Source organism: Phaethon lepturus, unplaced genomic scaffold, assembly GCF_000687285.1.
Source record: "Phaethon lepturus isolate BGI_N335 unplaced genomic scaffold, ASM68728v1 scaffold15825, whole genome shotgun sequence".
NCBI classification, from domain to species: Eukaryota; Metazoa; Chordata; class Aves; order Phaethontiformes; family Phaethontidae; genus Phaethon; species Phaethon lepturus.
Genome location: NW_010542882.1, coordinates 73,852 through 89,773, shown reverse-complemented (window position 1 = coordinate 89,773; position 15,922 = coordinate 73,852). Strand labels below are relative to the sequence as shown.

General features: G+C 33.5%; 1 protein-coding gene across 1 annotated transcript in view; it reads left to right on the top strand.

Moving 5' to 3' along the window:
- The window catches only part of DNAH8 (dynein, axonemal, heavy chain 8), a gene marked incomplete at its 5' end in the record, with an annotated part of 124,576 nt that overhangs the window by 45,132 nt on the left and 63,522 nt on the right, over positions 1–15,922 (top strand). Inside the window, 10 exon segments of the mRNA XM_010288192.1 lie at positions 1,225–1,412; positions 2,676–2,762; positions 2,863–2,970; positions 3,728–3,862; positions 4,494–4,655; positions 8,146–8,392; positions 9,757–9,998; positions 10,080–10,220; positions 14,303–14,540; positions 15,543–15,685. Of these exon segments, the coding sequence (XP_010286494.1) occupies positions 1,225–1,412; positions 2,676–2,762; positions 2,863–2,970; positions 3,728–3,862; positions 4,494–4,655; positions 8,146–8,392; positions 9,757–9,998; positions 10,080–10,220; positions 14,303–14,540; positions 15,543–15,685 (1,691 nt within the window).

Below are 15,922 nucleotides of genomic sequence, written 5' to 3'. Positions count from 1 at the left end.
TTCTGTTCCAGATTAAGGACATGAACTTCATGAGATTTCTGTCAGGTCATTTTTCAAAATTATGGTATTGTATGTATTGAGAAGCAAGGGGTGAAACTGTTAATTATTTTTTAATATATTTTTTTAGAAAGCAAATAATTGTGGCATAAAAGTGCCTAAAGCTGTGGGTTTATAAACATATTGCCCCTTTGAATATCAAGCTATACAAATTTAAAAAAATCTTTGAGTACATGACAGAATCCCTTTAAAGTGATTTAGCCTTATCTGCATAACAATAATATAACCTGAATGCCTGAATGAAAGAAAACGACTGCCTACTGGTACTTTAATGTAATTGGGAAAAAAAATGCTACTACAAATTTTCTCTTAAAAAGTTGCTAAAGGAAAAACAATTGTCTTAGTTGCTACTAAATACATGTTACTTTTCCAAACTGAAATTAGGCAACTATGAAATTAATACTTTATGAAAATATTATTAATACAGTTCTTCCAGATTTCTCTTTCCGTTTAATTTTCTTTCTCGTCTTCCTCTCTCTCTTTCATAGACAAGTGCACACAGAGCATTGTCCACTCTTTGCATGTTGTTAATATCCCGTACCATTGCATGAAAAACTTGTAGTTTCATGTGGACTTAAAATGATAGTGCTTATACATAGAGATATATGCTCTAAGATTAATATTTTCTGTCTTGTGAAAATCAGTGTTTTATTTATACCCCTAATTAGTGCAAAAATAATTTCAATTTTTAATTTTAATCTTTATGATTTTTAAGAGGCAAGTAAAAAGTAATTTGAAAATATTGCGTCAGCTGGAAGACCTAAATGAATATAAAAATCTTGAGTTTTCTTGTTACAACATTTAGGGCTAGTCTCTTCTAGCTCTAAGTCACTTATTTTTTTAGATTACCAATACAGCTTTTTGCAAATAATTGAATTGCTACTTTACAAGAAAGGCTACATTCACAGAATGATCTGCCAAATGCTCCAAGATATCAAAAGATACTTTCTGATTTTGAATCACTCTTAAGCATTTTGTATAGATCAATGAATATTAATTCATATTGATATGGAAATTGTCAGGTGGATTGAAGTAAGATAGGCATTGGCCACAGGGCAATAAATAAACCTAATTTTATTTAATTATTTGAAGGAAAAGCCATCTGGTTCAGATATCTCAAATATGCATGAAGAAAACAGATAATAAATTTTTTTTTCCCTGTTTTAGGTCTTGCACAGTCTGGATCTTGGGGATGTTTTGATGAATTCAATCGAATTGAGTTGCCTGTCTTGTCAGTAGCAGCACAACAAATCTATATTATTTTAACAGCAAGGAAAGAAAGAAAGAAGCAATTCATTTTTTCTGATGGAGACTGTGTAGATTTAAATCCAGAGTTTGGAATTTTCCTAACAATGGTAAATGTAGTAATAATTCCAGAGGAGTGACAAGTTATACTATATAGAAGTTAGTTAAATGGCAAGGTGAAAATAACTGATTTTATTAAGTGATATTGTTGCTATAGGATTAGACTAATCTACTCAAACACATAAATAATCTAATTATTCATGAATTGCATGCCTTCATTTTTACTTTAAGATTATTGAAAAGGTTCGTAATTATGTACCGTCATTGCTGTATTGCAATTTATTATGCATACTAAATTTGGCCAAACTTCCAGAATTCTCTGTGCTCACTGAGGAGACTGAAAAACTAATGTGCTTTACTACCTTAGCTTGAAATGCTTTAACGGTATTAGTGAGACAGATACGGTAGGGGGGGGAAAAAAAAGAACATTCAGTTAAAGCAGGAGATACAGGAAAATGGGAAATTAAAATCTTCATCTGCATATTTGAGTGCAGGTTAATAACTGAGGAGGTCATAAAGGTCTTTTGACGGCTTCTAATTTCTTAAATGTTACTTATTTGTCAGAGTTATTCCTCATGTTTGCAGCAAGTTTCCAGAAATATTCTATTAGTCAATCTTTCTTGGTCATTAAAATTTTCTTTCGTATGATGTTGTGAAGTTTTCATGTTTTAATTTTGTTGACTGTATTATTTTTACTGTGTCATTACAAAATATTCTCTGCCTATTCTTGAGCCGTTATTAAAATCAGTTCTGTCACTACGAGAATTACAATTTCTTATATGATTCTTGCTTCAGTGGATGGGATTCACTCAAGCTATTAAACATTCAGTGAGATTCTGTACTTTAAGTCTAGCCTTTTAGACACAAGAAACAGAGAAGGGCATCCTAATATTTCTTCAGTGTAGACTGCATGTTATCCTTTTTTTATTATTACTATTATTTTGACTCTTGCTAGACACTGAATTTTTAATATGTTACAAATCCTACCTCTTTGCAAAATGGTAATGAAAACTTTATTCACATTGGAAATACACTAGAAGAAATCAACCAACTAGATTATATTCCATGAAATTTTAAAATTCCAATTGCTGGCTTGTTGTGATACAGAAATTCAGTTATTACTCTGGCAACTATGGATAGGTTATTATATCTGTAGTTATGGTTGACTTTTTTTCCTACATATTTTAATCATTAGTAGACAAGATTTCTAACTCTGAACAGATCTAGGTATTTATGCATTAACTTTATTGAACAATAAAAAGGATGTAATTTTGACTGTTGTAAATAATAATGCAGTATGTTTTCTTATATAGAATCCTGGATATGCTGGACGTCAAGAACTACCAGAAAATCTCAAAATTCAGTTTAGAACTGTTGCAATGATGGTTCCAGATAGACAGGTACAACTACTGATGGAACTGAAAGAAAAAATTTCTTTTACCTTGCTTACCTATCTTCAGAAAAACTAATGCAATTTCTAAAAAAAAAATTGTATTTCAGATAATTATAAGAGTTAAGCTTGCAAGTTATGGATTTATTGACAATGTGATGTTGTCTCAGAAATTCTTTGTTCTTTATAAACTTTGTGAGGAGCAGCTAACTAAGCAGGTAGCGTTATGTGTTCTTTTCCTCATTGTCTTCAAATTTACACAGTACAACCCTTTAGGCTTGTGCAGATTTTTTGAAGCATTTCTTTAATTGTTTTTACAAAATATTGAAGTAGTTTAAATATAATTCAAATATCTCTATACGTTTTTTGAACAAATAACCATGTTAATTCATGTATATGTAGTCACATACACACATTTGTTTAATTGTTAAAGAATGATAATTTTAGTTGCAAGTGCATGAGGTTCTCTGCCTAAACATCGCAGCCAGTTAAAAATTAACCTGGTGATGTTATTTTTCTATTATCTAGGGCTAGAGAAGGTAGTTGGAAATTGGAAACCACAGGAGGAACATCTCAAGTTTGATTTAAGCTGCCCTTCTCCCCATAGCACTGCTTTGGTCTGAGGTCTTGGCTTTAAGCTGCCTTGGTTGGAAAGACCCAGACTGGAATGGCACTATTATTTTTTTAGAACCTCACTATAGAGAGCTACAAAATAATTGCATTATTAATGGTGAAGTCAATTAAATTTAAATTAGAAAAGAAAAATCTTATAACTCCCCCCTTCCTGAAAATAACCTTATTATCCTTCATTTATTTTATTAGAATAATCCCTAAACAACAGCAGCAATTCCTGTTTTAGCTACCTTTTCCAGGCAGGACAACTATACTATACAATATGCAAGTAAGGTTTGATACACTGATGAAATAAAGCTATAGAACTTGATACTGGTGCATAAGCCTTTTTCTGCTCACTAGGTCCATTATGATTTTGGTCTGAGGAATATCCTTTCAGTACTGAGGACTCTTGGATCTCAAAAGAGGGCCAAGCCAAATGAAAGTGAATTAAGTATTGTTATGAGAGGGCTAAGAGATATGAATCTTTCTAAGCTGGTAAGAATCTAATTTAATATTTTATCACAATGTATAGGCAAGTCTACTAGATATTTCACGGTGTTTTGTAGAAGATTAGAAAAAATCTCAAACATCTTTTCCTTTAAAAATTGAAACATGATAATCATCATGTTATTAAACAATGAGAGTTTATTAGACTTGGAAACAGGGCTCAGGGTGCAAAGGTTCAAATAGGCTAACAGTGACTTAGCTGTGGGTATGATGTTTCGTGTATCGACTTGAGTACAGACTGACTACTGTACCATAAGTAAACTGAATAATTTGAGTATCCACTAAATTAGACTTTTAAAGATTTCTTTCCAGATAGGATGTTCTTTCCAATATATACTGCAAGTGTTTTACAAATTGATTTTACAAATAGATTCTAGTGTCTACTCAGTGGGAAATTTCTTTAAATTTTGAATTTATTTCTCATATGACATATGGATGACATTATCAAAATGCTATTTTGTAGTGAGCTCTCCTGTTGGCTGTGTTTATGAACATAAGCATCTGTATTTAGAAAATACATTCTTACTGTTTATTATTTTAAAATAGTGGTTAATTTTGTTTTGAGAGCATTCTTTGGGTAGCCATGCTTTAAGCACTTAAAAACTTTTTTTTGTTTCAGATAGATGAAGATGAGCCTTTGTTTCTCAGTCTTATCAATGATCTCTTTCCGGGGTTACAGTTGGACAGTAGTACTTATGCTGAGCTTCAAGCTGCAGTAGCTAATCAGGTCGAAGAGGCAGGATTGATTAACCATCCACCATGGAATCTTAAGCTTGTTCAGGTAAAACTTTTTTCCCCAAAACATTTCTAACAAACAGGAGTCAGAACACCATGTTAGTAGCTAAACCACTGTCTCACTCAAGGACGTGTGCTTCTAATATGGGAAAAACTGAAGGTTGTGTGTACAGCACACTAAGGAAAACCAACGCAAGGAACTTATTTTTTTACTTCTTTAAATTATCCAGAAGAAGAAAAAAAAATACCTTCAAGCATGCTATTAACCCAGCCTTTCACAAATATGGTAGTGCATCTAAGTTACCTGAATGAAATAGCAAGGCACCTACATGTGTCTCTGAACATGAGTTTCTTAGAGTAGAGTAGGGACAGTAGTGCATAAAAGGGTTGGGAGGCATTTTGAAGGCCAAAGCAGTAAATAAAGAGAGGAAAGAAAATAACCAGGGCACAACTCCTGCTAAGTAGGAGGAGAGAGCTCAAAGACCTTTACAAGGGCAAAGGAAAATGTAAGAGGTATGTATTTCTGACTTAAATATTTTTCTGTAATGAAGAAGAGCCTTCATGATGAGTTTGAGCAGACATTGTAGTAAACAAAGGGTTTTCTCACATAAGTTTTGAGAACTTATGGTAAATAAGTGGTTGGGTAAATTCCAGCTGATCTCTATTGAGTTGAAATAGTTAAAGTATAAGGACATATAGAGCATATATGTCTTAGCTTATGCTATGACAAGCTTATGAAAACCTATAAGAAAGTTAAGCATGCATTGCATTAGGTACTATAAAATGAAAATGGTGTCAATAATAATAATGATACTGTCATACAAAGGGAATTGTTTCTCTCAGGATATACATGATTGAAACATTAAAGCTATAAAGAGACTTAGAGGCTTTCTAGACTACAAAGGATGTGAACAAGCCCAGCTTACTGACAATTTGTATCTGTGATGTTCAACACTAGCATCATTCTGAAACGCATTAGCCACTTGAATTCCGTGGAAAGACCCCACCTAAGTGCAATGTGTATCCCTCTGTTACCTGCATGCAAAAGTTTTGGTAAAAATGAGTTAAGAAAATACATAGAATCTGAATGAGAGACTGTCTAGCAAAAGTTGTTGCAAACAATGTTGTTTACATAAAACAAAAAGTTGCTTAGTTTTGATGTGAATAACACTTGGTTCTTGGCACTTGAAAATAGAATAGACCCTCTGCACTGGCAGCTTGCCAGGCATGTAGTATGTTTGTTTACCTTGTGTTGTAAACTCTTTAGACCCGGGCTGTGTTTTGACTGGAAAGCAAAAGAGAGAAAATTGTTAAGGTGTTGCAAGAAATTATTTTTACTTCAGAATATTTGTAAAACATTATGTTTAGTGAACTAATGATTTAATGATTAAACTGCAATTTTGGATTATGGTAATTTGTGTTTAGTATGGGATATTCTTTATGACATGTTATTGATTAAGGAATATGTAGTTATTTAATATGAAGTCCAAAAGGTGCTTAAATGGCTTTTTGGACCTGTACTCCAACATAACATTTAAATGGCTGACAGTTGTATTTCTGACACGCAATCATGTTTGAAACTAATTTTGAATTTATTATTAAAGACAGTTATCTCTTGTTCTGATGATCTTTATGCCAACACACTTCCCTATACACATCCTTCTTAAAAGAGCAAACTGAACAAATGCAGCAGACTAACAACTCAAGAAATAAATAATTAAACAATCACTAAACAATGATAAACTGGCAAGCTAGAAAGACAACTAGAGCATTGTTGCTCTTTTGTCTTTTTGTTCTACTCTTTTTTTTTGAGACTACAGTTAATTGTTGTTGATGATGATGTTTTTAAACAGTATGACTTTGATTTTCTGTGTTCTCTTGATTCTTTGCTTTTTTGCTTGCAGGCAACAAGGTGTGAACACTACCATGCTTTAAAGAGTGACTAGCTTTATTTTATATTGACTATTTTACTCATGGAGATTGAGTTTGTAGCCTTAATTAGTGAATTTGATATATTTTTTTCAATTCCATTAATTGATGAAATAGAATTTTGCTTTGTAAATATTGTTAGCCAGAGAAGAATTATACTGTCTTCTGATTTTCATATTTTACTTATCCCTACTTTTTTGATAATTGTTTAATACTGCTAATGGTTAAGACTAATAACCTTTGCCATTTCTAATGGCTGAATTGCTCTAAAAGCAAATTCTGTTTGTAATTTTGCTGATTGCCAAGATGAGAGTATCTCAGAATAGAGACTTTCAAACTACACGCTTTGAAGCGCTAGGCTTGTTCATTGGCTGTAGGTTCTTAAATTGGAAACTACGTCATTGGTTCTTATGAACTAAGTCTCTTAAAAGAAACTAGATGTAAACCAAGAAAGGCACTCTGACCTTTGTGCTTATTACCAGATTTCTGAAAATTTCCAAACTTGTCTAGCTTAAAAAAAGACAACTGCCTTGTGATTTGTTGCATGAGCGCAAAAGATACAGTGCATTACAGTATTCTAAAAAGTACAACATTCTGCTTCATGTTACTTCACAGCAACTAAAATATCATGTGTCTGTCATCAAACAAGACATATATTTATAGCTCTGCTCGGACCCCCACCTAATTTACAGAAGGTTTTGCTCCACGTTCTGCAGGCTGGATCTATATTGTCCTTCACACAGTTTCACATTGATAATCATCAGAATTTTTGTGTGGGAGAAAACACTTTTGACCATCCTGCCTAAAGTCATGTTCATTATTTTATTCATGGGTTAATATTTCTAGTTGCCAAACTGGTCATAGGAAGATTGCCTGTGCCTTAACAAATTCCATCTTCCACTGGGAATAGGAAGTTTGAAATGGTCAAGTTCATGGTGGACTTAATCTTAGTTTAGATTTGTGGTGCCTGTAGATCTTCCTCCTGGACTGATACAAGCCTTTATTCAGCTTGCCTACGCTTCTCTTTACAAGGTTCTGTCATCTAGGAGGACTACCAGTTTTTTGTTCTTTTCAGTTGCCCCAAAAGGAGATACTTGTGTAGGCAGATGCTGCCACTTCCATAGAAAACCTAAAGCTAATATTAAAAGAAAAACAGAAAATTCAATAAAGAACCATTGTGAATGTAAACCCATTTGCAATCCTGTAGGATTATGTTTATTTTATATACTTGGGTATTCTAGCACTTTAGTGATTAGTCATTCTTCTGTTGCATTAATATTTTGCTACTCTTCATTTTTCTTTTTTAATAATACAGAAAATCCTTTCTAAAATCTGGTAAAATTATTTTCAGTTGCTTTGAAAAGTTTAGGCAAGATTTAGTTCTGTAAACTGTTTTATAATAAACTTGCTTGGTGCTTAGAAGATTAGGATGTGAAGGTATGTACTATTCCACAAAACACTAAAAATCATCAAACATATGCTGATTTCAATTCTGAGTAATTTGTATGTCTAATACATTTATAATCACTGACTATAAAATGTATTACATGCAAGAAAAAATATTCCCAAAGCATGTATTTCTTAAAACATTTTGATTTTTTAAATAGTTGTATGAAACTTCTGTAGTACGTCATGGGTTGATGACACTTGGACCCAGTGGATCTGGAAAGACAATGGTCATAACTATATTAATGAAAGCACTGACAGAATGTGGCCAACCTCATAGAGAAATGCGTATGAACCCCAAGGCTATTACTGCTCCTCAAATGTTTGGAAAACTAGATGCTGCAACTAATGATTGGACAGATGGAATCTTTTCTACACTGTGGAGGAAAACACTGAAAGCTAAAAAGGGTATGTAAATACTTTGTGTGTGGTATCCTAAAAATACCTCTTGAATGATATATTGAGAAAAGCATCTTGAATTAGCAAATGTGGTGAAGTTCCCTCTTGAGAAGCTCTAGATAAACTATAGAGAACATAGATGAGATTATAGGTCACTTCTCAGGAAAGGGCAACAGTTTAAAACCTCATTATTTCAGTAATGTATCTACATTAAAATATTGTTTCCTTGCCACTTCTGTTCTACAGTGCAGATATGTTATTTGGAAGCTCATAAATTTTAATTTAGATTCACTTGTTCTAATTACACTAGCTTTGAAATGATGTTTTTTCCTGTGTTTTTTCGTATGTTGATTACCTGTATTTATATTTCAGTATTTTAGGATTGGAATACTGAAATTCTTTTTCACAGTGATTCATTTGTATCTGAAAAAATAAAAATATTTATATTAAAGAAAGGGAAGTCTTCCAGGAAACCTTCCTAGAAAGAAGTGCTTTTAAAAAGAAAGTTGAATTTTCTATTCAATGTCTACATTTTTTCCAATAGAGTATTGGAAATTTTCTGTATTCAAAACAAAGCCAGAATTTTAAAATCTGATTACCAAAATTTAGGCATTTTCTTCTATATTTATGTTTCAAAACTAAAGAAAAGCAATTAGATTTTCAGAATTGATGAGTGATGATACTTTTTATTAACTTAAATGTGATTGGTGAATATTCAATGCATTTTGTTTAGTTGCCTAAAGAACACTTACTTTAGTTAGCAACAAAATGCTAAACTCCCCATCTCCCCTGTGCTGCCTGTGGGAGGTGGCAGGGGGAAGAAGGAGGAAGAGTTAGGCTATGCTGGGAAGGAGAAAGTCTGGAGAAAGAGTCTGGAGAAAGAAAAGGGAGTTGGGGAAAGGTGTTTTATTTTTTTGTCTTTATTTCTCATCATCCAAGTCTATGCTAATTGGCAATAAATTAATTTTCCCCAAGTTGAGTCTGTTTTGCCCATGACAGTAGTTCATAAGTGATGTCTCTGTCTTTACCTCAACACACCATCGTTTTTACCTTATTTTCTCTCTCTGTCCTGTTGAGAAGGGGGAGTGAGACAGTGGCGTGGTGTCTGTCTGACAGCCAGCCAAGGTATCTCACCACAGATGTTCAACATTATAAAGATATACCTGTGTCCTCATTTGCTACCAATTGTTTCAAAAATAGTTACTTAAGTATTCAATGTATACAGTAATGAGCATCTGTCGAGATGGCAGGAATTACAATAAATGAAATGTATTTTTATACATTATTTAAGTTCTAGAGCATCTTCTGTAAACATTTTCTTGCTCTTTCAGCATGGTGATATGAACTATATCTCTTTTGATTATTTTTTCTAGATGAAAATGTGTTTCTGATTTTAGATGGCCCTGTAGATGCAATCTGGATTGAGAATCTAAATTCAGTTTTGGATGACAACAAGACCCTCACCCTAGCAAATGGAGATCGAATTCCTATGTCTCCTACATGTAAACTGTTATTTGAGGTCCACAATATTGAGAATGCTTCTCCAGCAACAGTTTCACGAATGGGTATGGTCTACATCAGTTCTTCTGCCCTCAGCTGGAAACCGATATTGCAAGTAAGATTATCATTGCTGACCACTCCTAACATTACTTTATTATGCATTTTATACAGAAAAAATACTGTGGATGTTTTTCAGGCATGGCTGAAAAAGCGTTCTTCTCAAGAAGCTGAAGTTTTACAAAGTTTGTACGATAGAATCTTTGAACCAGCATATACATATATGAAACTAAACCTTAATCCAAAAATGGAGCTTCTGGAATGTAACTACATTATGCAGGTAAAACAGATACTGCGTAAGTCTGTATGAATTGACTGATTATAGTGAGCATGCAGAAATAGCGAAGAGAACATTTGATAGCAACAATATTTAGTTTGGAAAGATTGTTTCCTAACAGAGAAAACCTCAAACTCAGTATTTGTGTCTTAGGCCATATAAGAGGAACTGTTAGAGATGTGCAAAAGAAAACTTCTCTTTATCACTTCAGATGTAGGCTAGTCCTGCAGAATTTGCAGGCCTCAGTAAGTTTTCAGAAGCATATGTTTAATATGCTAGTGGTCTCATTCCAGTTCTTCTAATACCAAACAAATTGTGGTCAGGGTCAGTCTAACCCTACTGGTAGTGTCAGCAGAGAGAGTGAAGAATAATTCTAATTTTCTTTTTATCTCCAGATGTAATAGCTGTGATTCTGTCAGTCAGCTCTTCCAAGGTCAATGTGGTAACTTTTGCCTCTCCCTTCCTATCAATTGGAATTCTACCTTGAGTGGAGTTCAAATTTTATCAGTGATTTATGAATAATAAAATTATGTGTTTGGCAGATTTTGCAAGACTGTCAGTCCTACACTGGATGTCTCCAGCTGATCTGTTTAGGAGTCTGTTGTCATCTGCAGATTCTAAGTCTCCAGACTTCCCACTTGTTCCTGTAATCTCAGTTTTATATTGACATTCAACAAATTCAGTAGTGCCTTTGAATAAGAGAGTAGACAGGATAATATTTTTGATAACACTTTAGTTTAATATTGAACTAGTCAATTTGCACCCAATATCTCTTTGCTGTTCATTAGGGATTTCGCTTCAGATTTTCAACAGCTTGAAGTGTTTTGCTGCAAGTTAATAGCCACAGTAAATGCTGCAAATATTAGCTCTGCGGTATCAAATGGAATTAGGATATCTATAGAATTGAAGTCCACAAGCAGAAACTATGTAACTTGCCAGTTTATGATGATAAACAAGATGGACATGCTATGCACAAAATTTTTAGAGAGAGATAATAACTTTTTCTTCTATATTTCTTATCTGTGAAACCTCTGACTGAATTGATGTTGTCTTCATGGAAGACTTTTCCTGGGGCTAGAAGTTTCTGTGTTGCTAGAAGTTTCTATGTTATTTTTTATTAGGGCTTGTTAGGAAGTATGAGCAAGTCACTGTTCTACTCATACTGCTTGGTCGGGGAAATATTTCCCTGATTTAACCTGTACTGAATGTTGCTTCCTGTCGATGAAAATCCCTGGTAAGTTTCAGTCACAGGTTTGACAGAGTAAATAATCCTCAGTGGATCTCCATGCTGAGGTTCATCTAAGAACCAGTGAGACCAGAGCTTTTACCTCTCTTTAGCATTTTACATATTCACTTACTCACTTGCTTTCCCCCTCCAGTGGGGGAAACTTAGTCTTGATTTCTCTTCCCAGCAAGGATTTCCTTACTGATATGGGAAGGTAGTGCAAAAAGTCGTGTTGGTGTCTGTGCTGTGCAGCTGCTTGCAGCTACCAGGATTGGGCATTACTTGACAAGGTTTCTTGACATCATCCAGCATTTGTCTACATGCATGTCTCTGATCTCTGGGATCTTCCCCCATTTCCAGGATGTTTCCTCCAAGCAGGATCTTCACCTCCTCCTTTCTGGGCCCCTTTTTTTTCCCAAGACCCCTTCTTTTTGGGACCCTTCTTTTCTGCGCCACCTTTCCTTTCCCGAACATTAAGATCCCAGTTTTGCCATAAATGGTTGACGTGCAAAAGCACTGTACCTTATCAGCCTCCTGATTGGTGTTTATGTCTGATTAATTGTGAGATTCAGGATGTGCTGCTTTTGTTTAGGCCACATGTTTTCAAAATTTACAGCCATCTCAAACCAGTTGCATCTAGCAGATAATAGACTTACACTTGAATTCTAAAGCTCAGTTTTGGGTGTTCACTCACACATGCACATGTATCAAATTACCTGCCATTTGTTCGCATTCACAATTTAAGCAGGTTTTTTTTATCTACAACAACTTCATAATGGTTTTGTATAAAAAAGTGGTCTCACCTTTGCTTTCCTCCATGTACTTTCAACTGACTTTCTAACTATGTATTCTAGTATTGTTCCTGGATGATATTTTTTCTGCTGTTTTTACTTACATGATTTTCTCTTGGCTCTTTACCATCCTCTGGACTACCTCATTAGATGGACAAATATAATTTATTTTAGGATATTCAACACTTTTTTTTGCTTAGGGTTATACCACCTTACAAGCCTATTGGAAAAGTCAATAAACTTGTAGCTGAAGGAGATCTGAATGATATGATCTGCATGAAGGAACAAAGGTGTTCAACAAAGTACTTTACCAGGGATTTACATGGAAGCTAAGCAGTCATAGCAGAAGATAGGAGGTTGATTTCTAGACAAATAACTGATTAGAAGATAAGAAATGTATGATTGGAGTATCAGTTCTTAGGAAGGACAGAGGTTACCATTGATCCTGAGGTACCTTTGCTGGGATCAATGCTGTTCAAAATGTTCATAAAGAATTTGGAAAAGTTTTAGGTGAAGAAGTTTACTGATGATACTAAATTATTCAGGGTAGTAAGGACAAAACAGCTAACCATGAAGAACTGTAGACAGACTTTACGAGACTGAATAAGTAGGTAATAAAATGGCAAATGAAATTCAGTGAAGATAAGCATGAAGGGGTTCACAGAGGGAAAAAACAAACTGTTCAATGCCATGAATAGCAAACCTATGGAACATCTTGCCAAAGGGTGTTATAGATGATAAATGTTTATGTAGGTTCAAGACCAGTCTTGATATTTTTAGGGGTGGAAAAATCCATAGAGGATTACTAAACCCAGAAAAAGAATATTTTGTTCAGAAAGCCTCAAGCTGAAGAGAGTACCAGCACAAGTACCATTCCCAGTGCCACCACAAGCCAAGAGATTTTTTTCTTTGTTTTTACTGTTCTCTAAGTGTCCACCTTTGTTCATTATTGCAGATGAGGTGCTGGGCAAGCTGAAGTTTTCACCTGATTAGCTGCAACTATTTGTGTGTTTTTATAAGTCAGTTTAATTTTTTCTGTTTTGTTCCTCCAAAAACATGTTACAGAATATTGCTAAGACTCAAAGCATCATGGGAAATTTTGAAGTCGAGCTTGTATTCGAGGGAACAAAAAGCTTTTTTTCAGAGAAACTAGGACACAGTCTGTCCTGCAAATAATTAGATAAATTGATTGTCTTCCAGAGAAAATAAGTGATATTACTTTAACATTATGAAATGTAATTAATACTGATTAATCATTTTTTAAACTGAATTTTCAAGTAATCAAAAGTATTCTAACTATTTAGGTCCTTTATGCTTTATTAAAACTATATAGTACTACATTACTTCCCACCTGAGGTCTGAGATCCAAGACAGCAAAAAGAATACTAACTCCAAGAGCTGATTGAAAATCTACTGTTAAAAATACATATTTTGAAACAATGTGCTTGACACTGCCTTGGACAGAAAGGGAATATGAGTGATGTTATCTAAGACAGTAAAACATCTGGCTTCATGAGTGACATCACAGAATTGTAGATAGAAAGTTACTAGATTTCTGGAATCTAGTTCCTTAGAAACAGAGTGAAGCAGTCATAAAATATGATGTTTTAATCTATTTTTTTAACACAAAATAGAAGCTAAAGTGATAGAGGCATTAATTGACCATAATTAAGATAAATACATTAGACATGCTGGAAATTCTTCCATGCTTAATGATGGAAAGAAATGGCTAGACCTCACCTACTTTGGAGTTCTGAATATCCAAGTAGATATTATAAAATCCCTTAAAAAGCTGTTCTGTTACCCTAGCTCTTAAATGACATTTATTATACAGGCATAATTTAAAACAATAGTTGATGATCAAATTACTTAAGTAATTTTGAAAATTTTACCCAGTTTTCTTGGGTTTGTAGTTCTGAATTTTACAGTATTCTTTGGTAACCTGTATTTGTTTTCAAATTATTATTTAAAGTTTGAATACATATAAATAATGCATGTGCATATATGTATAAAATAAAAAGTAAACATGTAATGTTTTCTTAATGCATAATATTTTAAAATATTTTCAGTCGATTAATCTTCTGGAGGGTTTGATTCCATCGAAGGAAGAAGGTGGCTTATCAACTGTATTTCATCTGCATAAATTGTTCTGCTTTGCAATAATGTGGAGTTTAGGTGCCCTTCTGGAGTTGGACAGTAGAGATAAACTTGAAGCCTTCATTAGAGCTCATGATAACAAATTGGACTTACCAGAAATCTCCCCTGGCACCAGTCAAACAATGTATGAGTTTTATGTTACTGATGATGGTAAGAAAACCCACTAATATTCTTTTTTATACTGACATTTTAAAACTGAATATAGCTTTTCTGCAATTTAAAATTACTCCTTTGGTCCTAATTATACAGTCATATGAGCAGAGATTTTTGTTGACAGTATAGTAGTAACAGAAATTCTCTATGCAGCACGTCTGTGGATGTGAGAAGAAAAAAACAAGGAATAGAGGAAGTTAGTAACATTATCTTATTTCTTTTGTTTTTAATTTCATTATTACAGATTTCTTTCCTATTAACTAGCCTACAGTTTTCAGTTAATTGATGGTTAGGCTGGTTTAGTCTAAATTGATATTAATTTTATATTTAATTTCCTCACAGCTAGTATTTTTTCTTTAAAAATATAATCTGATTTTAATTCTACTTAATAATAGTTAGTTATCCATCTCTGATAATCATGAATAAATCTTACAGTTCATAAAAATGTAATAATAGTGTGATATTTTGAATATTGTGAATACTGGTATTTTGAATAGTGTGGTATTTTCCATAAGGATTTTATAGTTTAAATAACATACAACCAGTTTCACCAGAACTTCCTGTTCTTTGAGAGTATTTTCCCACATAAATACATCTACTACTTCTGTATCCAAATTAAAATTATTTTTTCTTGCCAGCGATGCTCTCTTAGTGTACACATACACAGTCCATATTCTCATGTTCGATAATTTTTCATCAGCAGTGTGAGAATGGGTTTCTAGGTAAATATACTTTGGGGTTTTTTATTTAGATGGCTATATATAAATTTAAGAAATGTGTATATTTAGTAAGATTGTAGAGTAAGTAGAGGTCATGACTAAGTATGTCCTTTGTTAGTTGCATTTTAGATGGATTTGAGAAAAGCTATCATTTTTTATACTATGTAGTACTTCACCCATAACATGTAGTTGTGTGGGGTTTTCTTTTTTTTTCTACTAACAAAACGTTGACCGTGATCAAAATATTGTGAGATATTTTCCTCTTTTTATGCCATTTCAGGTGACTGGGAGCACTGGAGTAAAAGAATTCAAGAATACGTTTATCCAACAGATAATGTCCCAGACTATGCATCTATTCTGGTTCCAAATGTTGACAATGCCAGAACTCAATTTTTGATAAACACAATTGCAAAACAACAGAAAGTAAGTACAGGATTAGTTATTTAAGTATATGCCTAGTATATTAAATAACTAGAAACCTACTTATAAAGTAACTGGGAGTGGCCAATCATTCTTCATATTCTCTGTCTCTACTAATTTTTTGCCAGGTGCATTATTATTTACCTATTGGTCTATTCATTATTATTTACATATTGCTCTATTTTTCTTTTCTTAACATGAATCCTCTGTACTTACTTCTGTGCACGGGCAAAACGTTTA